The 14959-nt window shown below is 35.6% G+C and overlaps 1 protein-coding gene and 1 long non-coding RNA gene across 2 annotated transcripts; one reads left to right on the top strand and one right to left on the bottom strand.

Annotated features, from left to right (window-relative positions):
- Positions 1 to 556: 556 nt before the first annotated feature.
- On the top strand, positions 557 to 1459 carry LOC149265205 (uncharacterized). Its single transcript, XM_089402061.1, has one exon. It carries the CDS (start codon positions 557 to 559, stop codon positions 1457 to 1459), a length of 903 nt encoding a protein of 300 aa, XP_089258187.1.
- Positions 1460 to 5870: 4411 nt separating this feature from the next.
- LOC149265206 (uncharacterized) lies at positions 5871 to 6657 on the bottom strand. Its single transcript, XR_016250912.1, has 3 exons — positions 6641 to 6657; positions 6206 to 6448; positions 5871 to 5932 (listed from the first exon to the last, which is right to left on the bottom strand). It is a non-coding gene; the product is annotated as an uncharacterized LOC149265206 (long non-coding RNA).
- Between the last annotated feature and the right edge of the window lie 8302 nt (positions 6658 to 14959).

The raw sequence follows: 14959 nt of genomic DNA on the forward strand, positions 1-14959 counted from the left end.
CCGCCCACTGAAAATTTGCAGGAACATTTCAATCTCCCATAATCCGTTCGTGGATGATATTATAATGTTTGGAATTTTATGCAGAATCACATGGTTGTGTTTTTATGAAATCCTTAAAAATTTCCAAAAGGCAACAGGATTACAGATAAACAGTGCAAAGTCGGTCATTTTTCACAATGATATCAGCTAGGAAGAAGTTGAGTGGTTATCTGCTCTTTTTGGAATAAAAGCGCAATCCATCAGTCTTGGAATTAAATATCTTGGCTTTCAGATTAAAGCAAACGGATTCTCAAAGGCTGACTGGAAATGGATTCTAGATAAATTCTACAAGAAGATATCAGTCTGGGAGTATAGATGCCTTTCTCTGGCGGGCAGAGTGATTCTGGCGCAATCTGTGCTAAATCAACTTGTAGTTTACTGGGCCCATTTGTACTTTCTTCCTACGAGCATAATTCAATAAATGAATAATCTTACTGCAAATTTTATCTAGGGTGGTCAAGCAGGGAAAAGGAAATATCATCTCTCAAAGCTATCCAATATCTCTTTGCCGAAGAGCATGGGAGGATGGGGTCTTTTAGACTTGCGGACATTCGGAAAGGCCCTTTTATGCAAGACTCTGTGGAGAGGGATTTATGATGAAGGGCCTTGGAGTAACATGATTAAGAAGAAATACTTAGGCAGGAAGGATCTAACATTCTGGTTCAGGGAAGGAAGAATCGGTTCCTCTTACGGCTCTTCAGTATGGCTAAGCCTTCGTAAGATTGAAATTTTTTTCCTGAAGAATTTAATTTGGCGATTTCAATCCGGCAAAAAGATCCTTATTGGGAAAGACCGCTTTCTGAGTGGTGCTGAGGAGATCAATATACCTAAATCATTATTGTTTTTTCTTCACAGGAAAGGAATTTTCTTTTGGGACAGCTTAATCTCGAGCTGGCAGGGTCCGATTCCTCTTTGGAAGGAAGCAGGAAGTTTGGAGATGTCGGCTGACATCGCTCTTCAATGGGATCCCATCAGGACTCGTCTCAGAAATTGTGGCATCTTTCGCTCTTCGGAGTATGACTGTCTCATTTGGAGAAATTCGAAAGGAATGAATTCTATCCGTGTAAAAGATGTTTATCAGAATTTGATGGGTATAAAGCAGTCTCCTCTCAATCATTCTTTCCCTCCCATTTTCTGGAAATCAGGTTGCCCTTCTAAAATGATATTTTTCTCATGGCCGTCTTTCTATAACAAAAATATTTCTTGGGAGAACTTAAAGAAGCGGGGATGGCAGGGTCCTGGTTTTTGTCCTATGTGCAGGTCAGCAGAGGAAAATAACTATCACTTATTTCTAAATTGTATCAGATCTCAGCAACTATGGCAATCTTTGGAGCACTGCTATGGTATCCAGCATATGTCTCACGCTTCAATAAGTGAAGCGTTTCTATGGTCTAGCGAGCAAAAGGATTCTTGGAGATAAATTTTCATTATTACTATTTGGTGCATATGGAAGTGGCGCAACAATTATATTTTCAATGGAAAAAGATCCCCTTTCTTAGAAATATTCTTCAACATTGTCACTCTCTATGAAGCAATCCCGCAAAAACCTCTCAAGCAAAAGGATCAGGTTTGTAAAGAGCCTTCCCAGGAGCATTCTTATTTGCCAAGGGCATACTTCGATGGAGCTGAACAGAATGGATCATGCGGCTGTGGAGTTCACATTTTAGCAAATGAAAATAGTCAATTTTTCATCCATTGGAATGGGGGGAGGGGCACCAACAGTAAAGCTGAGGCGATGGCCCTCGCTAGTCTTTTAAGCTTCTATCTTTTTCTAAATTTACAGGGTGTCTCAATATTTGGGGACTCAAAAGTTTTGGTGGATCATGTCTCTAGGAAGAGTAACATTTCCAGGCCTCACCTTGTAGGATGGTTAGACAGAATCAGATTTTTCTGGGATAGAATGGAGGGCGGTTCAATTCATCATATCATCAGGGCCCAAAATCAGTAGGCAGACGTTTTATCAAAGAAGGGTCTTCAATCAGTTCCGGGTCTTTGGTATATGCAGGTTTCTTCTGAAAGGGAAATTTTTTCTATTCAGGATTTCTCTCCTCCCGATTTCTAGCTTTCCTTTGCAGATCCTCAGATCCTCTCGGATTTTCTTTTTTGCCCTCTATTTCTCTTCGTATGGGTTGTTTTCATATGATGTTGTTTTATTTCCGCAGGTTTATCCTCCTATGTTTTCCTTATGATCTTTGGATTCTTGTTGCGGGTTGACAGCTCGGGTTTTGTCGATTTCCATGACAATGCCTTGCCTTTTTTAGAACATGCTCCATGACTATGCTGATCCAGATCTATATGGGACATCTTCAGTCAAGTGAATGTACATATATGCTTTTTTATATACCTTATATAAATACAATCATGCTTCTTTTCGTCCTGAAAAAAAAAGCAATACTATAGTGTAACAATTTTCGATGTTTACATATATCTATTCGAGTAAACCAAAGGGGTAACAATACTATAGTGGTAATTCTCACCATTAATGATTTAGACATGAAAGAGTTATTAAACACACAACCTTTTTAATAACAAGATAATGGCGATGAATATATATATATATATATAATGGCAATGATGTATATTTTTTCAATAACAAGATAATAGCGATATATATATATATATATATATATATATATATATATATATAAAAGTGATCAATACCTTTTTGTTAAGCAAATTAGGACATTACTATTAATTTATCAAAATTTTGAAACATTGAGATTCTATATAAGTGATTAATACATTAGAACATTACCATTAATTTGTAAAAGGACTATTCTCTTAAACATTTAGATTGCATAATGTGATGAGACGTTTATTTATCAACAAAAAGAATGATGTTATAATGTTACCCAAACCCACTAATAATTCAAGAGGGTGATATTGAAAAATAAAAGGAAAAGAAGATATAACCTTCATTGGAAATTGGTAATGTTATTAATTACTTATTAAAAAAATATTAGGGTATAGATAGGAGCCTTTACAATTGCCTTGATTTTTCTTTCTCCGCAAGATTTCACATTTCCAAGAAAATTTCTTTTTTTTCAGGGAGAAATCCTCATATGGCCGAAGCCCACAGATTTTTACAATCAATATGGCCGAAGCCAGCAGAATTTACGGCCGAAGCCAGCAGAATATGGCCGAAGCCAGCAGAATTTACGGCCGAAGCCAGCAGAATACGGCATAGCCGTTACAAATCGCCGAAGCGAGGGGGGCCTCAGTGAACGCCGCCGCAGGAATCGAACACGGCTGGGGGGTGCGAAAGCCAACCGCCCCAGCCGTCATATCATGCACGTCATGATATATCACATTGCCCATAAGTTTATCTTCATGCAATAGATTACGTCACCAAAATTTTCCTTTTTATGCGATGCAAATTTTCCTTTGTCATAAAAAAGAGAAATTTTCTTCTTTTCTTTCTAAAACAATTTTCTTATCGTTATATTTTCTGAAAATTTTATTTCTTAAAACATTTTACATTTAAAATATTTTCCCCCATAAAATATTATAACACAAAACAAAATATATATGTCACAATATATATACATACATCATAACTCTCTAAGTATATATCCTTACATATCTGTCTTTCAAAACATTTTACATAAACCAAAATAAATCACATCACATTTTTTGTTTTTCCCAATTTTAATTTATCACGGATAGAACATTTTCCACGTTATACATCATGTCACTACTCATCTTTTATCACACTCAAAGAAAAAATATATATATATGACACACCTCATACCAAATTTTTACATAAATGCAATACACATAAAACTAAAATTTACATAAACCTTATAACAATATTTTATATGGTCTAAAACCCATAAATAAAATAGGAATAACATAGCAATATATTATCCATTATTTATGACTTGGAAAAAGTTCCGCAAATTTATAACTTTGGAAAAAGTTCCCCAAATTTATAACTTACAAGCTGATATTTGAAATTAAATAATTTTTTTAAGTATATTATTTTTACATTAACACTTAAAACTAAATTTTGTATTATATATCGATCAATATTTAAAACTAAATTCTAAATTTTGTATTATATATTGGTAAATATTTAAAACTAAATTTTGTATTATATATTCATAACTAGCAATTGTCCCAAAAGGTACAAAGAGAGGCCGATAGGATTATTAAATTAGAATTGTTGAATTTCTCTTAAAGAGATGTTGGTTCAAGCCTAGAAGGAGCAAAGAGATTTGATGTTTGGAGTTCTATTTTTTTTGGACACCATATTCCTTTAAATACAACTTAATTTTTTAGAAAAGTTCAAGCCCAATGCAGTTTGCCATGCAGACATACACTTAAATCGCTACTGGGCTTATGATATTTACTAATTCAAAGTAAACTGGTATACAAGAGAATGTACCAAGCTAAACCACAAGTTACACATCTTCAGACCTGAAAAAGTACATAACAATGGTTTGGCAAATCAATAGCGATATCATAATTGCTTTTCCTTCCACATACATACAATTGCTCCAAAGGGGAGTGCAAAAGCAATCTCCTATAAAAATGGACCCATATATCTAAAAACAAGATCTTAGCCATGAGGAAAAAGAATAGAAAGGTCTGAGGACCATAAAGGCACAGCCATGAGGATATCATAGCCCACTGGTGCTGTCTGATGAATGAACCATGAAGGGGGAAAGCTCTGGTCCGTGACAACTGCTTTCTTTCACACAACTACCGAAGGGAGAAGAGAAGCAAACAGGACATATAGAATAAGGCTGGAAAGAAGAACTCAGATCAGCTCTGTGTATTAAGACAGCAGCAAAATCTTAGCACCAAAACTTGCTAACAGAGCCTTTTGATATCTCAAATCCCGATAGCAGACTAAACATGGGTAAACATGGGTCCTCGTCCAGGAAGAACTGAGATCAGTTGTGTACTCAATGGAAATTGGTAAGGGCCCCAGGCCTGTTGGTTTCCCTATTGATTTCTACCAAAAACTGTGGCACATTATTATTAGGGACCTTTTAGCAGCTGCTGACTAAACATGGGTCGTCGTCCAGGAAGAACTGAGATCAGTTGAGCACTGAATGGAAATTGGTAAGGGCCCCAGGCCTGTTGGTCCAACAGAAACCCATTGGGCAATGTACAACAATATTTTGTTGGCATCTAGTGTTATAACCATGGAGTAATTTTATGATCAAATATAGGTTTTTTTCCCATCTGAAAAATTAAAAAATGGCGAATGAGAATTCTTTCGTATTCAGATGAGTTCAATACTGGAGTCTCTCAAGCCATAAATGAGGGACTTAACTTCCCGTGGTATTTCTGTTCCCTCTTCATGAAGACTGAGACTGCGGGGATGTCCTAGAAGAGGAGACGCTGCCCCAATATTTTTCCGAAACCTCTGCATGTGCAGTGGGACCCATGTTCTTGAGAACCATGTTGTGACAACTCGCAATAACCTCATCATTACGAACCACGATCGCACCAAAAGGCCCACCATGGCCACAATTAACTGCATTGTGTGCTTCTTCAACAGCCTTGGTCAAGAATTTCATATCTCTGTCTTGAACAGCTAAGCAACAACAACGAAAAATAGGAAATTCAGGAAGCAGATACGAGACTCATTTGAAGAGCTGCTAAAAAATTTGTCCACTTGAAACTTTTTCTATTGTGGATTAGATTTCAAATCGCAGAATTCATCTTTGAAAAACAAAAGTTTGTCTAAAAATTCGTAAAAGAACATCACTCGGCAAATTATATGCAGATTTCTGCACCGATCTTCATGATCCCAAATAGAACAAATCCATTGAAAAGTAGCATAAAATATTGTTATCAAGCATAACCTAGCAAAATCTGACCTCATGATGACCTGTATATGCCGATGCTGCAGAAATGGTCCCATCCTTGGATTCTACAACTGCATCAGAAAACATATGATAAATTGTCATAACAAGGTCCTCCTATTTCCTCATTTCTTGTATTGAAACACACTGTTTTCAGTTTAAAGAATGGGTATTTGCATATTATATGTGTTTGGGTTTGTACGTATATCTCGTCTACTAAGGCACTGATGGGTGTGTGCACACATGCCCATCACATAAACAAGCTCGAAAACCAGAAACGAAAAATTATGTCGGAATAAATTATCTTTCAGCTAAATAAAAAAGCAAGAACCAGAATGCTTGCTTACCATTGGCTTCTTCCATATCAATGATCCAGGTGACCAAGAAATCAAATTGAACTATAGATTCCAGACAAAATAAAAACTGGGTCGCTAGATTATCAATGCAGGAAGCCCAAAAAGCTATACTGCAACAACGCTTTAGTCTTCCACATTTACCCAAATCTGCACACTCACAGACACCCAAAACAGTTTGATGCCCCCACAACTTGCACTCGCATTCCTTATAGACGTATTAGCCGTCTTCTCTACCTACCCCAATTGGCAAAATAGCGTTCAGAAACACAGAGGATAATGCATAGTAAAAAATAGGATTGTAAATGGGTCCACCGGATCCCAGATTCAGATACGACCCACTGAAAATAAAATGGAAAAGCTCCTGAAAACAAGTGTCCCACTAATAAAACTTATATGAAATATGAGAATGGGATCAGAGAATCTTACCTCCCAAAATCAACAGAGGGACCTGAAACACGAATTGAATTGATGGTCTAATGCGGACTGAGTCTGTCGTGTATAAAAAGTTCGCGTGGAATGAAAGCGACTCGCAAGGAGGATAGTACAAGATGAGAAGAAGATTGGAACTTTTTTCCTTCTACGATATGTCTTGTCCTGTTCTCACCTCTCAGCTGCTCCTATATAGCGGGCATGGAACCCCAACGACCATCACCGACCAAGGGTGACCACCTCTTTTTCCCTTAGTAGTAAACAACGGGTGCGCCCAATTCCAATCGCAATTCCAAGGCCTGCACCGCTTTTGCTGCATGAAGCCCATGGAGATCTAACTTCCAAATGTCCTTATGTTTTTCATATCTAATTTGAAGAATTTATGCAGCTGCCTTAGCCTTTAGTTTATCTGCAGCCAAATGTTCCTCTGTCACGCCCTGCAGCATAACAGTGCTAGCCAGGGTTGTATTAGGATAAGGATCAATAAATTTCTCTGGCCTAACATCAACCTTTTCTATTAATTGAAAAAATCCTTTCCAGGGTTTGCCTCTAGAATTTGGAGACATAAAGGAAATATTTTCGTGCTGCACCACAGCTGAGACATCATTCTATCTTTCAGATAATTCTTGTCCATAACAGAACCCTGACTTGGCTTTCTTTACAGATGATTAGAAGAGGACGAGTTTGGAGGAAAAGGTGGGAAAGGATCCACGTTAGCCTTAGGAACCCCACCCCGCTGTTGGGCATCAAAGGAAGCCCATCCTGGAACCTTAACCCTTTGCCGCGATGGTCGGATAGACCTCTTGGGAGCACCACTGGTGCCCATCATGGAGCACTTACCTGCCGAGAAAAGTATTGTTGGGTCTGTAGAAGGAGATCATGGGATCGAAACCCTTTGGGTTTCCGTTCAAAGCAAGATTAAAAAGGGTGGTCTACCGTTTAGTCCTTCGGCTAAAGATAAAGGGAAACAGATCATTCATTAATGAGGATCTTATGCACAGAATTTCAATGCCGTGCGTGGCTAAAAAACTCTCAAAGCCACCCGTTTGTACTTCCAGAGCTCCCGATACCACACGCAGGATTTCAGAAAAACAGAGTGGCTTGATTGCTGTTGTCGATTTTGAAGGATTTGATGTACAAAGATCAAGAAAATGTGTTGAACTTGCATTGAGAATTGGACTGAGAATCCATTAACAAAGCGCGTGAGCTCTGAGAAATTTTGACCCCCTCAAGAATTGCAGGCTGAGAACAGACCTCTAAACCCTATCGAATGCAGAGGGAGGAGTGAGTTTGTGCAGACAGGTGCATGCACCTGGACTTGGGATTGTGCTGCACCCAAGTGGTGTACTGGAACTCCGGCGTAAAATGGGTAACAACTGACTGTAAAATCGGCTGCAGAAACCACTCCGCCAGGTGTCAGCTTGATAATCAACCCTGAACAAATACGAAGCAAATTGCCCATTCCGCCAGGTGTCAGCATGAGGAACAAAGAGACGACGAAAGTCTCTTTCAAAGGAAGGCCTATCGGCCTAAATATTATAAACCGTTTTACTAATATACAATTTTAAGAGAAATTTTTCGGCGTAAATCACAAGATAAATCATTTGTCGATGCGTTTCGAACCAACGAGTGTGGTTCATCGTCAGGACAAGTTGAAAAATCAGATCCATCTTTGCCTGTTAAATAGTATGAGCAGAGCCTCCAATGGCGAACAAAGGTAACGGTTAAATTTGACTGGGGACCCGGGTCAAACAAACCCAAAGATAAAATAAGGGACCTTACCTTTACCTAAATATATAATTTATAAGTATAAATTAATTTTAATTAAATTGGTTCATGAGTTAATAAGTAGTCAAAAATATTGACTATTTTATAGGTAAAAGGAATAGAATACATCGTATAACTAAAAATATATAAAGAAATAACTAACTAATTAAAAATAGGTAAATAAATTTTAAATGAGAGGTTAAGTTAGAAAACAAAATAAAAAATAAAAAATAAAAATAAAAAGATAAATAAATAAAAATAAAAATATATATAAATAAATACATTAATTAAAAAAAAATAATAATAAAAATAAAAATAAAAATAAAAATTTTAATAAAAAAAATAAAAAATAAAAAATAAAAAATAAAAAATAAAAAATAAAAAATAAATAAAAAATAAATAAATAAATATATATATATATATATATATATATATATATATATATATATATATATATATATATATACATTAATTAATTAATTAAATAAAATAAAAATAAAAATAAAAATAAAAATATTAGAAAAAAAGAAAAAAAGAAAAAGAAAAAAAGAGATTAACGAATTAAAATGGAAGATATTTAAAAAAAAAAATAAAAAAAAATTAAAAGATCAGAAGAAAGCGACTAGGAAGAGAGAGCTGGGACCCAACACCTACTAATTTTCCAGCCATCCTCTCTATTGAGATTGCTCGGTCTCTTTTCAATCTCAAGAGCTTCTCTGAATTTCCGATGATGGAACTGCGAAACTCTAGCAATGACACTAGCCTCCTCAATACAAACATGATGATTGGTTTTTTCCGCATGCTCAGCTAAAGCGGAAGACTTTGATCTCCTATGCTTGAGGTCAGCTGCGTGTTCAATGATCCTCTGATTGATGGAGCGACCCGTCTCACCAATATAGGGGATCCCACAGGAACAAGGGATAATATATATCCCTTTCATATCTTTAGGGTCGATAGGATCCTTTGCTGATCTGAGGAACATACGAATGGTGTTAAGGGGCCTAAAGGTTACAGGGACACTATGCATCTTGAGAATCCTTGCAATCTTATCAATGGTCCCTTGAACAAACGAAAGATGTACACCAGGAATTCGCTCCTTCGGTTCCCTTTTAACAAGAGAATTCTTGGCAGCTTTTAGGAAAGCCTTCTGACCCATGTATCTACTATAACCATTCTCAACGAAGACATCAAGGAGATGGGATTTTTCCTTCTCAAAACTCTTTTTATCTGAGATCCTTAGGGCCCGAGTAGCAAGGGTATTGAGAACACCCATCTTCTGAGCCGGGAAATGGTGGGAATTGGCATGAAGATACTGCTTCGTATGCGTTTTCTTCCGGAAAACTTGGGGAGAGAGGGAACCATCACTATTCTTAGAATTAAGAATATCAAGGAAAGGGAGGCAACCATCAACTTCCTGTTCTTTAGTGAACTTAATGGCCGAGGATTGATTGTTGAGATGATCGAAAAAGAGATCTAATTCCTCTTGGCCGTGAGACCAGATAACATTGGTGTCATCCACATACCTTTTCCAAAGCTTAGGAAGGAGATGGGAAGAGTTTAGAGCCTTGGACTCAAAATCTTCCATAAAAAGATTCGCAACGACAGGGGATAGGGGTGAGCCCATGGCAACTCCACAGGTTTGCTCAAAGAACTCTCCCTCAAAATCCATTAGCTCAGTGAGTTCCCTGCACCATAAACTCATTGAGAGCAACCCTATCACTCCTAGGATCTATGGTGTCCCCAAGATTCACAAGGAAGGAGCTCCATTGAGGCCCATTGTCAACACCATTGGAGGTCCTACCTACCTTCTTACTAAATTCCTTGCGTTAAAGCTCAAGCCCCTTGTTGGTTGTACATAGTCCTTCGTAAAAGACTCTGCTTCCTTCATTGAGGAACTCAAGGACATTAAGCTTGACCCTGGGGACATCCTGGTTAGTTTTGATGTGGTTTCCCTGTTCACCTGCATCCCTATTAATGAGGCCTTGGAGGTTATCAACCGCCTAACAGATCCTGACACCGCTCGGTTAGTCGAGATCTGCCTCACTTCCACCTTTTTCTGTTTTGAGGGAGAGTTCTTTGAGAAACCCTGTGGAGTTGCCATGGGCTCACCCCTATCCCATGTCGTTGTGAATCTTTTTATGGAAGATTTTGAGTCCAAGGCTCTAAACTCTTCCCGTCTCCTTCCTAAGCTTTGGAAAAGGTATGTGGATGACACCAATGTTATCTAGTCTCACGGCCAAGAGGAATTAGATCTCTTTTTCGATCATCTCAACAATCAATCCTCGACCATTAAGTTCACTAAAGAACAAGAAGTTGATGGTTGCCTCCCTTTCCTTGATATTCTTATCTCTAAGAATAGTGATGGTTCCCTCTCTCACCAAGTTTTCCGGAAGAAAACACATACGGAGCAGTATCTTCATGCCAATTCCCACCATTTCTCGGCTCAGAAGATGGGTGTTCTCAATACCCTTGCTACTCGGGCCCTAAGGATCTCGGATAAAAAGAGTTTTGAGAAGGAAAAATCCCATCTCCTTGATGTCTTCGTTGAGAATGGTTATAGTAGATACATGGGTCAAAAGGCTTTCCTAAAAGCTGCCAAGAGTTCTCTTGTTAGAAGGGAACCGAAGGAGCGAATTCCTGGTGTACATCTTTCGTTTGTTCAAGGGACCACTGATAAGATTGCAAGGATTCTCAAGATGCATAGTGTCCTTGTAACCTTTAGGCCCCTTAACACCATTTGTATGTCCCTCAGATCAGCAAAGGATCTTATCGACCCTAACGATATGAAAGGGGTATATATTATCCCTTGTTCCTGTGGGACCCCCTATATTGGTGAGACGGGTCGCTCCGTCAATCAGAGGATCATTGAACACATAGCTGACCTCAAGCATAGGAGATCAAAGTCTTCCGCTTTAGCTGAGCATGCGGAAAAAACCAATCATCATGTTTGTATTGAGGAGGCTAGTGTCATTGCTAGAGTTTCACAGTTCCATCATCGGAAATTCAGAGAAGCTCTTGAGATTGAAAAGAGACCGAGCAATCTCAATAGAGAGGATGGATGGAAAATTAGTAGGTGTTGGGTCCCAGCTCTCTCTTCCTAGTCGCTTTCCTCTAATCTTTTAATTTTTTTTTTTTTAATATCTTCCATTTTAATTCATTAATCTCTCTTTTTTTTTCCTAATTTTTTATTTTATTTTATTTTATTTAATTAATTAATGTATTTATTTATATATATTTTTATTTATTTATTTATATTTATATTTATATTTTTTTTAATTAATGTATTTATTTATATATATTTTTATTTTTATTTATTTATTTCTAACTTAACCTCTCATTTAAAAATTATTTACCTATTTTTAATTAGTTAGTTATTTCTTTATATATTTTTAGTTATACGATCTATTCTATTCCTTTTACCTATAAAATAGTCAATATTTTTGACTACTTATTAACTCATGAACCAATTTAATTAAAATTAATTTATACTTATAAATTATATATTTAGGTAAAGGTAAGGTCCCTTATTTTATCTTCTGGTTTGTTTGACCCGGGTCCCCAGTCAAATTTAACCGTTACCCTTGTTAGCCGTTGGAGGCTCTGCTCATACTATTTAACAGGCAAAGATGGATCTGATTTTTCAACTTGTCCTGATGATGAACCACACTCGTTGGTTCGAAACGCGTCGACAAATGATTTATCTTGTGATTTACGCTGAAAAATTTCTCTTAAACTTGATATGGATCACAGAAGCCTCAATTCAATAATATACAATTATTAAACAATGGTAGTAAATTTATCACAAAAATTTATAAACATATGTTCTTACATTTTAGATCTAGTTTTAGCGTGTTTAATCCATTAAATTTAAGTATATGGATTTAAATTTAACCCAAATATCTTTAAACCAATATAGATCCATTTTAAGTACGAATCTAACATGAGTCGAGAGATCAAATTTCTTCATGTTTAAACTTTTTTAGAGTGCAAAATACAATGTGTTATTTTTCATTATTTAAATTTTATTTTTGAATGCTAAATAGAGTATATTATAGGACCAAATAATTGTTTTAACCATAAAACTTAATTTTTTTCATGATATATGCATAAATTTTTTAAATCATATATAATATATATGTAATTTACATTAAAACATTTTACATCACATGTAGTTACATTTTATCACGCAAATTAAAATGATTTTTTTATTATTAATATATTTTTAAGTATATGTCAATATTAATTCTTATTAAAATATTTTATTGATAACTTACATTGAATATTTTTTATATACAACATTAAAATGTTTTATTTTAACATTTTTTTTTTTCTATATACAGATACATATGAAGTTGAGACATAAATTAGTTAACATAGATCTTCAAATAGTTTATTTACATATATTTTGAAATATTTTTGAAAAGTATAAGATTTAAACATCTTACTCATAGTTTTTTTACCTCTATTCAATTTTTTTACTATAGGTGGCATTATTTTTCTATTTCAAATATAATTTCTAATTTTATTTTAAAGGGCATGGACGGACGCACAAACTTACATATCCCCTCATACTAGGCTATAGAATGAGCCTCCCCGCTTAATGTTGCAACTTTTAGCCAACATCTACTTTTCACCTCTTTACGTTATTACCATAACATGGTTTTGATTAATATGTCTAGATTTGTTAAGATGGAGGTTTTCGTTTAACAATAGGTAATCCTTTTACATGCACAATGTTAGATGGAGGCGATTTGATTATTAAATTTTACAAATGTATATATTTTATTTCTTTTATTATCTGAACTTATTATTTTTCAGGAAAAAAAATAAAAAAAAAATAAATGCTCTCAATCATTCAATCTAATGAAATTGCAATTTATAAATTTTAAGATCATGGCAAAGCCAAATACTAAATTTGTATATATAAAATATAATTTTGATTAACATATCTAAATAAATATGGTAGAGATTTTTAAAATGGCAATTTTCGGGAAAAAAAGAAAAGAAAAGAAAAGAAAAGAAAAAGAAACAACAACACTTACTTTTATATAAATAATGTATATTATATAAAATATATTTAAAAAAATAATTTAGTTTAAACTTATTTTATTTTTAATATATTATAAAATTATTTTTGTACATATATTATAGAGAAGATTATATATATAATGTAATGGTTAGGAAAATAGGGGAATTCTATGGTGTTCATGGATGAATCTCTACAAACTCTCATGGCGACTAGGGTTTCTCTTTTCTCCATCCATTTTATGCTTCTTTTGCATGAATATTTTGCAAATCTCATCCATAATGACGAATTCCAGTGATTCAACAAAAAAGACAGTTTCTTTTGCAGGTACAGTTGCTAATCTAGCAAACACTTATTCAATTTCGTATTATTCCATGTTGAAATTTAGTTATGGTCTTTTAGTGGTTCAAGAAATCACATCCCTCAATGTTCTAGTGGATGAGGAATCTATTAATTGTGTAAACAAATTCTCGGAGCAAGGTCTAGTTTGTAGGTTTAATGGGTTTTAGCCGCGGCTGGCTAATCTGCACAAATGCATCTCTAAAACTTGGAAGCTCATTTTGTTGGATGAGTTAAATATTTACCCTTTGGTTTGTTGAAAAATATAGGGCAGTTAGATTAGGTGATTTCTCTCAATGGGTGCTTGACCTAAAAATAAATTTCCCTTGAGCATGAAACCCATGCCTTAAGAACAACAATAATAAATTTATTTTTCTGTTTACATTAAATACATAAAATCATGATTACATATATCAATATGAAGATTGAACCTAGTTACATATTTCAACACTCCCTCTTAACTAGGGAGGTATTCATAATCCATACAAGGTACTTGGACATTCTTAATATGAAGAATTCTCATAAGAAGAGTCAGATTGGTAACCCATTTGTTTAACATCATATCATCCAACATTGTCACATAGCAAGGACCTGACTAACAACTCTATCTCTCCACAAGATCAGAGCATAATACTAGCGAGACATAATGATTTATAAACAACTTCATCATTGTCTCTCCAGGAGCATACACCACTTGGGTGTTCACAAGGTATGTTCCTCCAAGACTATTCTTATCTTGGATTCCCAATCATCAAAGAATATCGGTCCTTCACAAATCCTCTTATCTTGTATGCCCTACCACATCCTCAAAGAGTATATGATGCCAAATGCTTACCCAATCCTCCATTCTTTCTTCCCAAGTGAAGAGAAGAATGATGTGTCTATCTTTCCCTCTCAACTAGGGAGGATATACCCATTCCTATAAAGGAATGTTCTGAAGCTCCCTCTTATCCAGGGACTTGTCTAGGCTCCCAGGGACTTGCTTCCAAGCTCCCTCTTAGCCAAGGACTTGTCCAGGCTCCCAAGGAATTTCTTCCAAGTTTCTACCAAGTTAGAAACTTGTTTCCAGGCTCGCTCTTAACTAGGGACCTGTTTCCATCAACAAATTTTTATTCATTGGTGGAGAACATGGGACATTCAACTTCTTGTAGTGCTCCTCCATTCGATGTCATGAATTTTATCTT

This window comes from Pinus tabuliformis, chromosome 6 (assembly GCF_031772625.1).
Source record: "Pinus tabuliformis cultivar Carrire ecotype Pingquan chromosome 6, CPIR1, whole genome shotgun sequence".
In the NCBI taxonomy this organism is placed as follows: Eukaryota; Viridiplantae; Streptophyta; class Pinopsida; order Pinales; family Pinaceae; genus Pinus; species Pinus tabuliformis.

What these genes read in the sequence shown, in the direction of transcription:
- LOC149265205 (XM_089402061.1), top strand. Translation starts at nt 557, where the DNA reads ATGGGAGGATGGGGTCTTTTAGACTTGCGGACATTCGGAAAGGCCCTT.